Source organism: Taeniopygia guttata, chromosome 4, assembly GCF_048771995.1.
Source record: "Taeniopygia guttata chromosome 4, bTaeGut7.mat, whole genome shotgun sequence".
Classification (NCBI taxonomy): Eukaryota; Metazoa; Chordata; class Aves; order Passeriformes; family Estrildidae; genus Taeniopygia; species Taeniopygia guttata.
Window position 1 is genome coordinate 2,181,763 of NC_133028.1, and position 15,743 is coordinate 2,197,505.

The 15,743-nt window shown below is 59.0% G+C and overlaps 1 protein-coding gene across 10 annotated transcripts; it reads right to left on the reverse strand.

Annotated features, from left to right (window-relative positions):
- Positions 1 to 173: 173 nt before the first annotated feature.
- On the reverse strand, positions 174 to 15,692 carry LOC100217691 (protein O-GlcNAcase). 10 transcript variants are annotated; one of them, XR_012055481.1, is made up of 18 exons: positions 15,594 to 15,691; positions 11,360 to 11,411; positions 10,403 to 10,500; positions 9,076 to 9,206; positions 8,392 to 8,563; positions 7,486 to 7,584; positions 6,626 to 6,910; positions 6,415 to 6,537; positions 4,499 to 6,000; positions 4,249 to 4,423; positions 3,921 to 3,977; positions 3,345 to 3,430; positions 3,001 to 3,105; positions 1,807 to 1,898; positions 1,303 to 1,495; positions 1,051 to 1,222; positions 433 to 800; positions 174 to 398 (listed from the first exon to the last, which is right to left on the reverse strand). XR_012055481.1 is itself a non-coding variant. In XM_072927876.1 (17 exons), exons 1-17 carry the CDS (start codon positions 15,637 to 15,639, stop codon positions 664 to 666), a joined length of 3,522 nt encoding a protein of 1,173 aa, XP_072783977.1. In that variant the 5' UTR covers positions 15,640 to 15,692; the 3' UTR covers positions 174 to 663. The 10 variants fall into 10 exon arrangements, 9 of the variants coding, with proteins under 9 accessions (XP_072783977.1, XP_072783978.1, XP_072783976.1 ...); XM_072927876.1 differs by having other exon boundaries at positions 174 to 800; positions 4,499 to 5,997; positions 15,594 to 15,692; XM_072927877.1 differs by having other exon boundaries at positions 174 to 800; positions 9,080 to 9,132.
- Positions 15,693 to 15,743: the final 51 nt, after the last annotated feature.

Sequence of the window (15,743 nt, forward strand, 5' to 3'; positions counted from 1 at the left end):
CAGCGGCTGGAGCACCTTCCCGGAGAGCAGCTCGGATGTGTGGGGTGCTGCTTTGTTTGAGGGAACACAGGACCAGCTGTAGCAACAGCCAGTGTGAGATGAGTGAGAGCCTGTCAGGGTGTAAGAGGGATGTGCTGGCACCCCAACACTTTCCCCCAAGAAACGAGGCATGGTGAGAGCCCAGCAAACGCTTTATTGCCAAGGACAGCGCTTCCCTCAGGCCCCAGGCACAAAAAAAGAAGCTGCCTTCCCACATCCCATACCTGATCAATCCATACACACAAGCAGATCCTCAGTGCCGAGAGCCAGCCCCGGCACCCTCTGCCCAGTCTCAGGCCACACGGGGGATGGAGAGAGCTGGGCAGCCCAGCCAGTGTGACAGGGACACTCCTGTAGCACTAAGGCACCGTGCTGTGCCCCAGGACCACCAACCCAAACACTGCTCAAGAGCTCCTGCAGGCCTGAGGGTCTGCAGACCCAGCAAAGGTGGAGGGTACCCAGCAAACAGCAACACTTGGGGTGGCACAGAGGTGGCACCAGTGACATCCTGCTCGCCCCCATGTCCCCTCTCGAGGTGCCCCTCTGCTCCTGCTTGCTCAGGCCGATGCTGTGTGGGATGGGGGGGTTCAGCCTGGCCTGGGGAACCAGCCTGGCCTGGGACAGTCAGAGGAGTCGTCCCAGGAGCTGAGCGCCGGGAGAGCTGCCCCAGGCCACCGGCAGGGCGACAAAGCCCAGCTTGCTGTAGAAGCTCAGCTGCTGCCGGTCGGTGTCACTGACCTGGCAGAACACTCCCCGTGACCCTGGAAGGGAGGTGAGAGCTCAGGGCACCGAGACCCCAGTGCTGGGACTGGGGGCACAGTGACAGGGACCCCCCCTCCATCAGGGGATCGATCTCTCCTCTGCCCCTTTGTCACAGAGTGCCCCTGTGATGCCCTGAGACACAGGCCCACATGTCCCCCAGTGCAAGGGGAGGGGACAGTGCCTGGGAGCACTGTCAGGGGACAGCTCCCGGCCCTTGGATGAAGGGCAGCACTCGGAGGTCATGCTCACCATTGGCCCTGAGTGCACTCAGCAGGCAGAGGGCCAGGCTGCGACTGGCCCCCACATCCAGCACACGGGGGGCTGTGCCCAGCTGTACCAGGGAGGGAAAGCGCCTCAGCACGGGCTGGGGCACTGCCAGTGGCTCTGAGTGGAAGAAGAGCACTGCTTCCTCCAGGGCATCCTGCGGGAGACAAGCACAAGTGAGGGAACCCCCTCTACCTCTCCCATCTGCGCTCCGCTCTGCTCCAGGTGTCCCCTCACCTGTCCCAGAGCTGGGCCGCCTGTGCCCAGGTCTGGGGGGTACTTGTGCCGTATGGTTGGCAGCCAGCTGCTGTCTCGCTGCTGCAGGAAGCCTTCAGCGTGGAGCGCTCCGGCTGCGAAGCCACACGGGCCACCCTCATCCTCCAGCACAAAGGTGTACTCGGGGCTCAGGCTGAGGAAGCTGCCCAGGAGCCTGCCAGGCAGAGCGGGAGCACGGCCGAGCTGAGCCTGGAGCTCCTGGGAAACCTCAGAGCAGCCTCCTCCTTCAGCACCCAGCACACACTGACCACCCCTTTGAGACCCCTCAGCCAAGGGGATGCAGCCTCCAGCCACCATCCTCCATCTCCATGCTGGACATCAGCATAGGGATGTCCCTCCTTGTCCCTCCCAGTGAGGCCACTGGGAGCCACGGGGTCCCCACAGGGATGACAAGAGAGATCATCTCCTCACTTCCCCAGCCCTGCACCGTGTCCAGGAGGGAGCCTCAGAGGGGCCACATCTCACCTGTCACCGAGGAGATCCGGGTGGGCCACGAGGATCTCTGCCACTTTGGGATCACAGTCCAAACTCTCCCGGCACATGCGGTAAAGTTCTCCCTGGAAGACCCGGATCCATGTCAGGCCTGGCTGTACCTGCTGTGCCACCATGCCAGCCACCACCTTCTGCTGGCCTCGGGCTCATTGCCACAGCACAGAAATTGCCATTCTGGACAGGCATCCCGGGCACAGCTGCTGGAGCACACTCAGAGCAGCCAGAATGGCACCAAAAACAACCCTGAAACTCAGATCTCCAGAGAGCCTGAGCACAGCAGGACATCCCCAAATGTCTGCCTTGGTCACAGTTGAGTTTGCTGCTGCAAACATTCTGATAAAAGCTTTGTTCCTGAAAGGGGAGGTTGCCCTGATCACCCAAAACAAGAGGCAGGACCATGCCCTGCTGTGCCTGTTCCTGCAATGGGCCAGTGGGCTCAGCTGGTTCTTCCTCTCAACATTGTTATTGTTGAGGTTCAGCCTGAGCAGATGAGCTGGATTTGTGTTTGTGGTGGCTGGATTTGTGGTGTTAGCCTTTCCTTGAGCTGGAGAGGAGCAGGGTGAGGGACAGGGCTGCTCGCTGCAGGTACATGGGAAACCTTTAACATTTTGTCCCTCCATATGCAGATTCTCCTTTTCTCTCCCCATCCCATCAAGCTGCTGGGATGTCAGAGCAGGGGGCTGGCACCAAGCAGGTCCCAGCTGACAGAAACTGCTGCTCTGCAGCAGGGAATCACCCCATCAACTAGATGAGAATTTGAAGAAGGGATTTGGAGATGGATCCCCACAGGCTCTGGCAGTGCCCAGAGCTGCAGACTGGTGAAGGCTGCGGGAAGATGTCATCCAGACTTGTCTTGTTCTGGATTTTTCCTGACATCTGCTCACAGCCAGTGCTGGAGATCAGCACTGGGGCTGCTCAGATCATCCACAACCTGGCAACCCTGCCCTGATGCTGGTTTATCCATGGCTGAGGGGGTTCCCTCTCCTGCTCTGCCCAGGCCCTTGTCACAGAGAGGAGGGTTTGCTGAGACTGCAGCACATTCTCCACCCCAAGAGTTGCCCTGTGTCACCCCCACACTGGGAGCTCAGCCTGTAAATCATCATTTTATGGGCAGCACAAGGCATGCAAAGGCTCTGGCAGGACCCCCCTCCATGCCACAGCTCCCACCTTGTCCAGGGGCAGCAGCGGGCGCAGCAGGTACAGCTGGCTGGATGGGAAGAGTGGAGGTGGATGGTAGAAGAGGTCACAGCTGTTCCCCACGGGCAGCAGTGCCTGGAAGAGACAGAGCCCATCAGTTCATCCTGCCTCCAAACCTCATCCTGGAGGCAGCAGGAGAAGGACTCTGAGACTCTTGAAACCCCAGGAACCACAGCTGAGGTGCAGAGGCCGGGTGCAGCTCTGCCTTCAGCTCTGCCTTCCCAAGTTTGCAGCAGCTCAGCAGCAGGGTTGGGATGCTGCCTTCCCATGGCTCTTTCAGCCCCCACAGCGAGGGGGGAGAGGCACACTCTCACCTGCAGCTCTCCAAAGAGGCCCCCACGGCGTGCCCAGGGCTCGGCATCCCTCCCCAGCAGCATCGGGGCAGTGATACTCTGGCACCCTGGAAGCAGCAGGACACAGATACTTGTCAAGTGAAGAAAAAGATGCTTCTCGGTTTGTGAGAGCTCACAAGGCCCACAGAGCAACCAGGGAGCCCTAAACCAGAGGAAAACTGTGCAAAGTGATGCACAGGCATTCAAAAAACAGCCCCACCTCTCACCCAGGGCACTACAGCTCCCAGAACCCTTTTGCTACACAGGCTAAGGGGTCTTTGGGATAAAAGGGCTGAGGAACTATATCCTAGAAATGGCTGTGAGGTATGGTGAAGGTCTGCTCCAGCGACTGGCAGCGTTCCCAGGGCCATTCCTGGAGGCAGAGCCTGAGGAAGGGCAGGCTGATGGGGAGTGTGAAGAAGGGTGGCCTGATGATGAGTGTGAGGAAGGGCAGGCTGATGGTGAGTTCTGGCTGCTTCTGTGGGGCTGGAGGTGATGTGGGGCAGCAGCCAGACCTCCCCAGGCAGGTGGGTGAGCCAGGGCAGTGCCCGTACTTACAGCCAAAGCAGCTCCCCCAGGTGCCCTTGGGGTCAGGCTCGCAGAGGAGGTGACCATCTGCAAAGGAGGCGAGGTGCTCAGTGAGCAGCAGAAAAAATCTCACAGGGAGGCGAGCTAGGAGGGACCCTGGCACTGCCAGCTGCACAGCAGAACCCCAAATCTCTGGGGTGGGTCCCAGCTAACTTCACCTCCTCCTCGGGGAAGAGAACAAGCACCAGCTGTGCCCCTGTGCTGCAGCATCCCGGCGCTCTGACACCGCTGGGTTTGGCTGGGTGTGACAGGAGCTGGCAGGGTGGCAAGGCTGGCAGGGCTGGCATCAGCCACGTACCCAGCCAGAGGATGAAGGCACTGGCAGCCAGCAGCATGTTGCGGATGTCCCAGAGGTAGGGGTGCAGGTCGTAGAGCAGCGCCCTGCTGGCGGTGCTGACCAGGCGGCTGTGCAGGCGGCACGTCCGTGCGCAGAGCAGCTGAAAGGACTGAGCCCGGCCTCGCCACCGCGTGCCCTGGGGACACACCAACTCTCTGTCAGCCTCCCAGGGGACACACACCCACAGCAGCCACCCCAGGGTTGGTCTTACCCCGCAGGCATCAGGTGCTGTGGCCGGTACCCCCACGCTGAGGCTGTTCGCCCGCAGCCACCGAAAATGCTCCAGGAGCTGCTGTGCCAGAGCCCCGTGGTGGTAGGGAAGGTAGAAGAGCTCCACCAGCATCCGCACCTCCTCCAGGGTCAGTGGTGCTGTAGGGCTGGACACGGCCTCCTCTGGGCTCGGTGGTGCTGTGGGGTTGGGTCTGGCCTCCTTTGGGGTCGTCAGTGTCATAAGGCCACACTTAGCCTCTTCTGGGGTCATTGGTGCTGTGAGGCTGGGCCTGGCTTTTTCTGGGGTCACCTGTGATGTGGGGCTGGTCCTGGCCTCCTTAGGGGTCATGGGGCCACGCCCAGGCTCCTCTGGGGTCACCTGTGATGTGGGGCTGGTCCTGGCCTCCTTGGGGGTCATGGGGCCAGGCCCAGCCTCCTTTGGGGTCACCTGTGATGTGGGGCTGGTCCTGGCCTCCTTGGGGGTCATGGGGTCAGACTCATTCTCCTCTGGGGTCACCTGTGATGTGGGACTGGTCCTGGCCTCCTTGGGGGTCATGGGGCCAGACTCAGCCTCCTCTGGGGTCACCTGTGATGTGGGACTGGTCCTGGCCTCCTTGGGGGTCATGGGGCCAGACTCAGCCTCCTCTGGGGTCACCTGTGATGTGAGGCTGGTCCTGGCCTCCTTGGGGGTCATGGGGCCAGACTCAGCCTCCTCTGGGGTCACTAGTGCTGTGGGGCTGGTCCTGAGCTCCTCTGGGGTCATCTTTGCTGTAGGGCTGGTCCTAGCATCTTTGGGGGTCATAGGGCCAGGCCCAGCTTCCTCTGGGGTCACTGGTGCCGTGGGGCTGGTCCTGGGCTCCTCTGGGGTCACCTGTGCTGGGGAGCTGCTTATGGCTTCCTTGGGGGGCAGTGGTGCCATGGGGCCAGGCCCAGCCTCCTCTGGGGTCACTGGAGCACCAACCTCATCCATCAGTGGGGCTGGGGCAGCAGGGCTGGCACCAGCCTCAGGTCCTGGGGGTGTCTGGGGCACATCAGTCCTGATGGCCTCAGGCTGGGTGCTGCTGGGAGACTGGACAGGGCTGCCATCCCCTGGCCTGGCGTCACTGGTGGGCAAGGAGATGTTCTGAGTGGTGCTGGCCCCATTGCTGGGGCTTGGGCTGGGGAGGGTCTTGGTGGCCACTGGGATTCCTCCAGGCTGGGCACTCCCAGCCACGCTGGGCAGAGCAGAGGAGGGCTCACAGCTCCCTGGGCTGAGCTGCTCCCCAGCCCTTGCAGGGCTCTGCTGATGGCCAGCGGGTGTCCTGTTCCCACTGTCCCTCTCAGGCTCTGAGGTCACCTCCCTGCACCCCTCCTCTGGTGCCACCCCACAGGGCTCAGGATCTGCCCCAGGAGCAGATTTGTGGGGCTGAGGGTCAGGAGTGACCTCCTGTCCTCCTGCTGTGCCAGGCTGCAGCTTTGCTCCTCCCTTGAGGCTCACACTGGGGTGTCCTGGGGTCCTTCCTCCTGCCAGAAAGGAACAAGAGGGAAGCTCCTTTGGCACCTGCATGGAAACTACTGCCCAGGGACCTCCATCCCTGAGCTGGCAGGGGCTGAGCTGCCAGGACCCTGGGCTCAAGTTCAGGCCCCTGGGGCTGGTGAGGTTGTGGCTTTGCAGAGGCAAACATTGCAAAACAACAAACTCACCCCTGGCTGACCTCTCCTTCCAGAGCTGGCCCAAACTCTGGTTCTGCCAGCCAAGGAAACCCTCTCCAGGCTGCAGCCAGGGCAGGATGGACACCCACACCTGCCCAGCATGGCATGCACGGCCCTGCTGCCACACCAGCCCCAGAGACCCTCCAGATGGGCAGGGTGGGGCTTCCTCACCCCTACTCCAGCACTCCAGGGATGGAGGGATGATGATTTGCTGCTTGTGCCTACCTGGCTCCAAGGCCTGCTGGTTTATCTCGGCCACCCACTCACGCAGCGCCAGCTCCAAGGCTTCCTGGGGGCTGTAGCTTCCATCCTCAGCACCTTGGCTGTCCCCCAGGGCTCCCTCCATGCCTGAGGAACTGCAGCTCATCAGCCTGGGCAGCCCTGGCTCCGTGCAGGGCTGGGCTGGCAGAGCTGCCTGGGCACGGGGGGCAGGTACCTGCTTGGTCAGGGTGGGCACAGCTGCCCAGCTCGCTCTGAAACCAGGTGCCCAGCGTGTGTATGGGGATGAAGTTGGCCTGGAGCTCACAGTTGGGGTTGAGGAGCAGCCCGTGGAGCCTGGACATGAGGCCAGGAGCACGGCCCATGTAGGGGCCCAGGAAGACACGTCTGCAGTCGTAGTCGTTGGCGTAGAGGTTGTCCCAAATGACGGGGCAGCGCCTCAGGACAGCCTCCACCTCCTCCAGCAGCTCTGCTGAGAGCTCCTGGGACACCACCTTGGGGCCTGGGGCATCAGGGCAGGGACACACGTGGGCCACAGGGTCCATGAGGGATGGAGGGGGATAAGGGATGGAGGGGGACAAGGGATGGAGGGGGACAAGGGATGGAGGGCACAAGAGATGGAGCAGAACAAGGGATGGAGGGAGACAGGGGATGGATGGAATGGAACAATGAGTGGACGGGAATAAGGGATGCAGGGGGATAAGGGATGGAGGGGAATAAGGGATGGAGAAGGATAAGAGATGGAATGTGACAGGGAATGGAGGGAATAAGGGATGGAGCAGGACAAGGGATGGAACAAAACAAGGGATGGAGGGAATAAGGGATGGAGCAGGACAAGGGATGGAGTGGAATAAGGGATGGAGAAGAATAAGGGATGGAGGGGCACACAACAGGGACACACGGACACGGAGATGAGGTTGCAGCCACCACAGCCACGCTCCCCAGTCAGGACAGCAGACCCCCAGCTCAAAGCCCTGCCTGGCTGGGGCTGCACACCCCAGTGTGAGGCACCACAGCAGGACAGCCTGTGACCATAGGCTTTGCAGACACACACCCAGAGCTGACCCTGCTGCTCACCTGTCCAGATGACACCGATCCCTGGGAGCAGCTCCTGGCCGATGGTCTGCAGGTAGCAGGACTGGCTGGGGCTGGGAGAGCAGAGAGAGCTGCAATATTCTGAGGAGAGAGCACAGAGCATCCCCTGAGAGCTGGGGGCCAGGAGAGGAGGGGCTGCTGCCATCATGGACTAGTCCTAGTCTAGCCCTGAGATGGTCAGAGCTCCCCTGTGTTATGTGTAGTGAAGATAATTCGCACCATTCCCTGTATGAAATGTGTAATATTGGATATTTGTTAGATTATGCTCATTTTAGAAGCCCCCCCCCCCCCTCGCAGGCGGAACCTGGTGTATGTTGAAACCCGATTTACAAGTAAAAGGATGTGGCTGTTGAGAGATGGGACCCCCAGGCACTGATGGATGGATCTCATGGAAATCCTATCATGGAAATCCTCGGACAGATCCATGTGAATGCAGCATTCCCATAAATTTCATCAAGGGATTCAACAACTCCTGACACTGAATTGTTCTTTTTCATCACCAAAAAAGAAAATCTTATTAACCTATGGATTTTGAATGGAAGACTGAGTGCTGAAATCTTGGCCTCAGGTGGAATTTTCCCTATAAAAACCGCTTGTGCCAGAATGGAGGTGTGGGCATGGAGGAAAACCTCTGCTGAGGCAGGAATCAACACCCAGGGTCGATCCCTGGGCTCAGCACTTTTTTTCGTGTTATTTGACCGCTAATAAAACTATTTTTATTTTTAATTTGGCTGAATAAATTTCCATTTCTAACACCTGGGAGGGTGAGGAGTCCAGGGAGAGCTGTGGGGGCTGCCAGGGCACTCAGCTCTCAGCAGGGACAGGGCACCCCACTCTGAGGGGGCTCCCCGGTTTGGGCAGCTGGGGCTGCAGGGCTGTGGGCAATACCTGTAGGGCAGAAGAGGAAGACAGAGGGCTGGCCCAGCTCCTGGTACACCTCGTTGGCCACAGAGGCCTGAGCCTGTGCCAGGGAGGGGAAGACATCTCTGTCAGCTTGGCACATGCAGGGGTCGATGTCGTCAAAGAGCAGCGCGAAGGAGCGGCACCCCATGGCAGCCACCTGTGGGCACAGACAGGGGCTGCTGGGATCCCCGGGCAGCAGAGAGCCCCAGGGGGCTGGACAGGGGCATCTGGGCACGGCACAGCGTGGGGCAGCTCCTGCCTGGGCAGTGCCAAGGGAGTAGCAGCTGCCCATGGAGCAACCCCATCATGCCAGCAGCTCTTTGCCCTCCCTGGGGACCCAGGAAACTCCAGCCTGTGCCAGCCCTGGGTGCTGCCCAGCAAGTTGTGGGGCTTGGCTGGTCCTTCTCCTGCCCCAGAGAGCCCTCAGCTCTCTGTCACCATCACAGGGACAGCACATTGGCCACTGGGCAGCCCAGAGCTGGTCCCTCTGTGCAGCAGCAGGAGGGGTTTACACCCTATGCCAGCCACGGGGTGGGCACGGGGACCACACATAAAAATCACACGTGCCCCTTGTCTGGGAGCAGTGGGATGAAGGAACAGGAACCACACATAAAAATCACACGTGCCCCTTGCCTGGGAGCAGTGGGATAAAGGAACAGCCCACGGTACCTGCCTGAGTTTTTGCTGCAGCAGGAGCCGGTCCCCAGCGCTGGAGAACACCATGTCCTGGCCAGCAGAAATGGCAAAAATAAACTCCACCCTTTGCTCTTGGGCAGCTTCGATGAGGGACTTCATGCGGGCTGGGGACAGAGCACAGCGGGCCTGTGAGAGCTGGGAGGCACTGTGGGGTGGGACAAGGGATGGAGGGGACATGGGATGGAGGGGGATAAGGGATGGAGGGGGATAAGGGATGGAGGGGGATGAGGGATGGAGGGGGATGAGGGATGGAGGGGGATGAGGGATGGAGAAGGATAAGGGATGGAGGGGAATGAGGGATGGAGAAGGATAAGGGATGCAGGGGGACAAGGGATGAGGGGGGACAAGGGATGGAGCAGGCCAAGGGATGGAGCAGGCCAAGGGATGGAGGGGAACAAGGGATGGAGAAGGATAAGAGGTGGAATGGGACAAGGAATGGAGGGAATAAGGGATGGAGGGGAACAACGGATGGAGAAGGATAAGAGATGGAATGTGACAGGGAATGGAGGGAATAAGGCATGGAGGGGAACAAGGGATGGAATGGGACAAGGGATGGAGCAAAACAAGGGATGGAGGGGGATAAGGGATGGAGGGGAACAAGGAATGGAGCAGGACAAGGGATGGAGGGGGACAGGGGATGGAGGGGAACAAGGGATGGAGAAGGATAAGAGGTGGAATGGGACAGGGAATGGAGGGGGAAAAGGGACAGAGGGAGACAAGGAATGGACAAGGGATGGAGGGAGATAAAGGATGGAGCAGGATCAAGGGATGGAATAGGACAAGGGATGGAGGGTACAAGGGATGGAGGGGGATAAGGGGTGGAGGGGAATAAGGGATGGAGGGAGAAAAAGGATCAAGCAGGGCAAGGGATGAAGGGGGACAGGGCATGAAGTGGCACAAGGGATGGAAGGAAACAAAGAACGGAGCAGCACAAATGGGACAGGGGATGAAACAGGACAATGGGTGGAGGGAGAGTGAACTCCTTGTGAAAGGAAGGAGCTGAGGTCATTGGCAGGGGAGAGGCTCCAGGAGGACCATTTCCACTCCCTTAGGACACAGAGGACTTTTGACAAGGGTCTGTGGGCCTGGGTATACTCAAGCACATTGCCTGAGACCCACATGAGAGGTTTAGGCAATTCCATATGATGGGCACGGTCTGGGAGTCCTTGGCAAGGTCTGGGGGCCTCCCTGCAGTGGGCAAGGTCCTGGCAGGGTGGAAATAGCTGGGACATGACCCGTGCTTTGCCCTCAGGGACCTGTGATGCCTGCAGCCCCCCGAGGGGCCCAGCAGAGCCGCTACCTGCCTCATGCTCTGTGTAGGGCTCTCTCCAGAGCAGCCGGTGCTTCAGCTCGTCCTTGGGCGCGTACATGTAGCAGTTCAGCCCCCGGCGCTGCAGCCTGTGCAGGGAGAGCAGGGAGTCAGCCAGGCTCCACATGGGCTCTTGGAGGCAGATCTCAGCCAGTAATCCCAGTGCTGAGCTCTAAGGTTTGTGTCAGACACCAGTAGGATGTGAGGATGTGCCCCCTGCGAGGGTAGACACCTCCCTCTTTTGGCACTTCTGTATGGAAACCATCGGATATATTAATTTGGTTTTATTTATCCTCCTCAGCAGACAATGCTTTACATTTTCCCATGGTGAACAGAGAAGAAAGCACTTCATGTAGCTCATGATAAAAGTCCCTTATTTTGTTTCTTTCCAGGTAAGAAAAATACCGATGGACACGTCACCCTCACGTGTCACCACGTGAACACACCCCAGTCCAGCACCAGACAAGACCTTCTCATTCCTGAGGTACTTTAAAACATCACAGCTTGTTCTCCTTCCATATTCTGTACCTGTATCTCTGCTCCCTGCACTCTGTCACTGCCCACACTGTCACCACTGCACTGCCCACGGGAGGCCCTGCAGAGCCCCAGGTCACTGGTGGCAGGTCCTGGCAGCCCCGTGCATGGGCAGCAGCCGCTTGGAGAGGAGCTGCACAGAAAACTCCCATCCCAGTGACAGACCCTGAGCACATCCTTGTGCCACAGGGACATGGGGACACAGCAGGGCCACCCACACCGGGCAGGGATGGCAGCCTGAGGGCACAGCAGCCACCCCCTGCTTGGGATGGAGAGGTGCCCTCCGTTCCCACCTGGTGTCCTGCTGGTGGCAGCACCACCGTGTCCGTCCCTCCATCCCCGTCTGTCTGTCTGGCCCAGGACAGGGGGACACTGCCACCTGCACCTTCAGAGAGGAAAATTCAGGGTACTTGCCATTGAAAGAGAAGTTTCCTCTGATCCATTGACCATGGTCTCCCGTAGAAACCTGTAAAAGGGACAGAAAAAAAGGCAAAATGCAGTTGGGAAGTGCCTGGGAACAGTCTGGGAACAGTCTCACACCCATTCTGCTGCTGGGACCACGTCCTATTTCTGCATGTAGGAAGATCTGGGAGGTGCAGAGCTGTCTGCAAAGCCAGGGAGAAAGGATATCCAGAGGAACACAAACCCCTTCCCCTGGGACAGGATGATAAATGGGTTTGGAGAGATGCAGATTTGGCAGCTCCTCAAAGTGGAGGTTAAAGGGAACCTGTCAGAGTCCCAGCACAGACCTGAGATTTAGCAAGAGAAGAACTTTCAGCCACTTAAATTCTCTTCAAGATCTGCCAGATGCAACGTGAAGGCTCACAGAAAATCCATTATGTCTTGGACAATGATGGCAATTGGCCATCAAGGTATCTTCCTGCTTTCTCTCTGCATCGTGGGCAACTTTGGAGTCAATCACTGCAATTTCCAGCAGTCAGGGCCAAGGGGAACAGACACTTGGGAAATGACAGCATTCCCAAAACTGGGTGGAGCACAGGGGCAGGCTGCACTGACTCCATCAAGCTGGGAGAAAGGCCAGTGTCACCTGCATTTCCCAAAGCACCTGAGTGTCCCAGAGCTCATCTGCCCCCATTCCCTGGTCTCCCTTTTGCAGGAGCCCACCCTGCAGCCCCCAGCACCAGTCCTGGGCAATGGTGAGGGGGCTTGCACCACAGCAACACCCCCTCTCCATCTGTCTTCTCTCTGCAGACAGATTTTCTACCTGCCTGAACACCTACATGGTTATTCCATATACTTTAAAATAATATATGGTCACCTTGCTATGGTCACACATCCCACTGTGCATGAGGCCAAATTTGTGGCCACTCGAGAATCCCAGCAAACATTTCACCCCAAAAAAGTTATTTCTGTGGTAAATAATTTGCTATTTTGAGATCCCAGCGAGGTCCCCAGAATCCCTGTATGGCCCCTGCAAGTGACACTTTCACAGCACATGTTGCTGTGAGCTGGCGTGGGCTGGCAAGGAGTCCTGCACACACCCTGCCAGCAGAGTTCTCCTGGAATGGATTTGCCAGCATCATCCCTGCCCTCTTTCCCAGGTCAGCTCTACTATATCAATGATTCACGTCTGACTCACGGCAGCTTCTCCACCCCTGCATTTCCTGTTTATTTGACGTTTATTTGCATGCTCCTGCTTCCTCTCAGGTGAGGCAGAGGGCAGTGCCCTTCACAGGGGGATGATGCCCTCACAGGCAGATGATTCTGCCTGGTGGGTGCTCAGCTCCAGAGGGAGTTGGGGATGTGGGGAAGGAGAAGCACAGAGCTCTCCCTGGCCAGCTCTGGGCACAGCTCCTGCCCCGCTGTCCCACGGGCAGGGGGGACACACCGAGAAACTGCCCCAAGTCCAGGGCAGCCAAGAACCCCTTGTTCACAAGGAGTTCACTCTCCCTCCACCCATTGTCCTGTTTCATCCCCTGTCCCATTTGTGCTGCTCCGTTCTTTGTTTCCTTCCATCCCTTGTGCCACTTCATCCCCTGTCCCCCTTCATCCCTTGCCCTGCTTGATCCTTTTTCTCCCTCCATCCCTTATTCCCCTCCACCCCTTATCCCCCTCCATCCCTTGTACCCTCCATTCCTTGTCCTATTCCATCCCTTGATCCTGCTCCATCCTTTATCTCCCTCCATCCCTTGTCCATTCCTTGTCCCCCTCCGTCCCTTATCCCCCTCCATTCCCTGTCCCATTCCATCTCTTATCCTTCTCCATCCCTTGTTCCCCTCCATCCCTTGTCCCCCTCCATCCCTTGTACCCTCCATTCCCTGTCCCATTCCATCTCTTATCCTTCTCCATCCCTTATTCCCCTCCATCCCTTGTTCCACTCCATCCCTTGTTCCCCTCCATCCCTTGTCCTGCTCCATCCCTTATTCCCTCCATTCCCTGTCCCATTCCATCTCTTATCCTTCTCCATCCCTTATTCTCCTCCATCCCTCCAGAGTAGAGCTCTGGAGGCCGAGCAGAGGATCCCTGTGCCCCTCTGGGGGCTTCGGTTCTGCTGGGGTGGCTGCAGGGCTCTCCGGGCAGTCCAAACCCCCGGCAGAGATGGGTTCTGTGCAAGGGCCCCGCTCCCACCTCTCCCACAGCCCGGGGGGCCCTTCCCGTGCCCGGTTCACTTGGGGTGGATCGGAACAGCCCCTGCAGTGCCCGGGCGAGTCCGCGGCCGCGGAGGGACTCACCTTCCACCACGCCGCAGAGGAAGCGCGGCCGCTCCGCCATCCCCGCGCAGTGATGCGCGGAGGGATGGAGGAGTGCGCGGGGGGACGCGCGGAGAGATGCGCGGAGAGATGCGCGGGGGGATGGAGGAGTGCGCGGAGGAACGCGTGGAGAGATGCGCGGGGGGATGGAGGGGGAGCGGGGGGATGGAGGGGGAGCGGGGGAACGCGCGGAGAGATGCGCGGGGGGATGGAGGAGGAGCAGGAGTTGAAGGAGTGCGCGGAGAGATGCGCAGGGGGATGGAGGAGGACCAGGGCTTGAAGGAGTGCGCGGGGAAACGCGCAGAGAGATGCGCGGGGGGATGAAGGGGGAGCGGGGGGATGGAGGAGTGCGCGGGGGAAGGCGCGGAGAGATGCGCGGGGGGATGGAGGAGTGCGCGGAGGGATGGAGGGGGAGCGGGGGGATGGAGGAGTGCGCGGAGAGATGCGCGGAGAGATGCGCGGAGAGATGCGCGGGGCGATGGAGGGTGCGCGGGGAGGGATGAAGCGTTTGCGGGAGGGGATGGCAGGTGCGCAAGGAGACGGGAGGATGCGCGGAGGGATGGAATTTTTACCAGGGGACGGAGGATGCGCGGAGGGATGGAATGTTTACCGAGGGACTGAAGGATGCGCGGAGGGATGGAATGTTTGCCGAGGGACGGAAGGATGCGCGGAGGGATGGAATGTTCACGGGGGGACAGAAGGATGCGCGGAGGGATGGAATGTTTGCCGGGGGACGGGAGGATGCGCGGAGGGCTCCGCGCAGGGGCGGCTCCACCGCAGCGCAAGGGGCGGCCCCACGGGTAGGGCCGGGGCGCGGGGCGGAGCGGGGAAGGGGGGTGTTGACACCACCGAGTTACCTTGTTCTTTTTCAGGCCACTGGGCCTGTTTGTTGATGTCATTGTTTTGCCAGTGTTTGCGGTTTGATCTTTCGTCTGTTTTGTGCACTTTGTTATTGGTATTGCTGTGGTTACATCCCGTTGCTGTTTCTAGCACACTGTTCTTATCTCAGCCTGTGTGATCTTTACTTTTTGTGCCTCCAATTCTCCTCTCCAGCCTGCCTCGGGGGAGGGTAGGGCTGTGAGCAATTGGTCTGGGATGTTTCAATGTGAGCATTTAATTGGGGAATGTCATTCCTAAACCAGAACACCAGGACAACTTTGTTGCCGTGCAAATCTGAGGGGGTGAAGCCAGGACAGTGCAGAGAGTCACCCCTACATCCAGCCAGGCACTGCAAAGCTCCCCTCAGCAGCTCTCCCCACCTGCAGCCGTTTCATCAAAACCACAGGTGGAGAAATGGGGATCAGAGCCTGGAAAAACAGATCTGTGGCTTCTCCCTTTTCCCTTTGCAGGTTTATATTGTGTCAGGAAACCGAGTCAAAGCAGCCAGAAGCCCAAGAGTGTCTGACCAGCAGTGACCTGGCAGGGTCACAGTGCCATCAGAGTGCCACCAGGCTGCTTCATCCACGCTGGGGTGTGCTGAGCACAGGCTGTGCTTGTCCTTGTTCCTTGCCTCGCAGCCAGCACCTGTCCCACCTGCAGCTGGGGATGCTGGACTCGAGCCTGGCCCTGCAGGAGTGGCCAGCAATGGCAGGGACAGTGCTGGGAGCAGCTTGGTGGCCCTGGAGTGGCCTCGGTGCCCAGGCACATGGCACGGTTGGAGGCAGGGAGATATGGATAGCATTACCCTGTCCACAAAGACAGTCAGAGAATGAAATCGTGCATGGCTGTGCATACACGGGTGTTTGCTGTGATTCTTTGCCTTCTCTACTCTCTCTGCGAGCACCTGCCAATTCCATGATTTTCTTGAACTATGTGCTTGAGGTAAGCACATAGTTCATTTTCCTTCATTTTCTCTCCTGTCAAAGACATCACTCCTTTTCCCTGTGCTGTGAAACCTCACCTCTCCCCTGCCCACTCCCCACATTGCCCTCGCTTACCCTCAGCCCATCCGAGCGCGTCTTCCCGTCCGCATGGAGAGCACATGCATGTGCCACACGTGCGTGCACACGCTCACGCACCCACCCGGGTGTGCACACATATATTCACACACATATTCACACACATATTCATAAACATATTCACATACA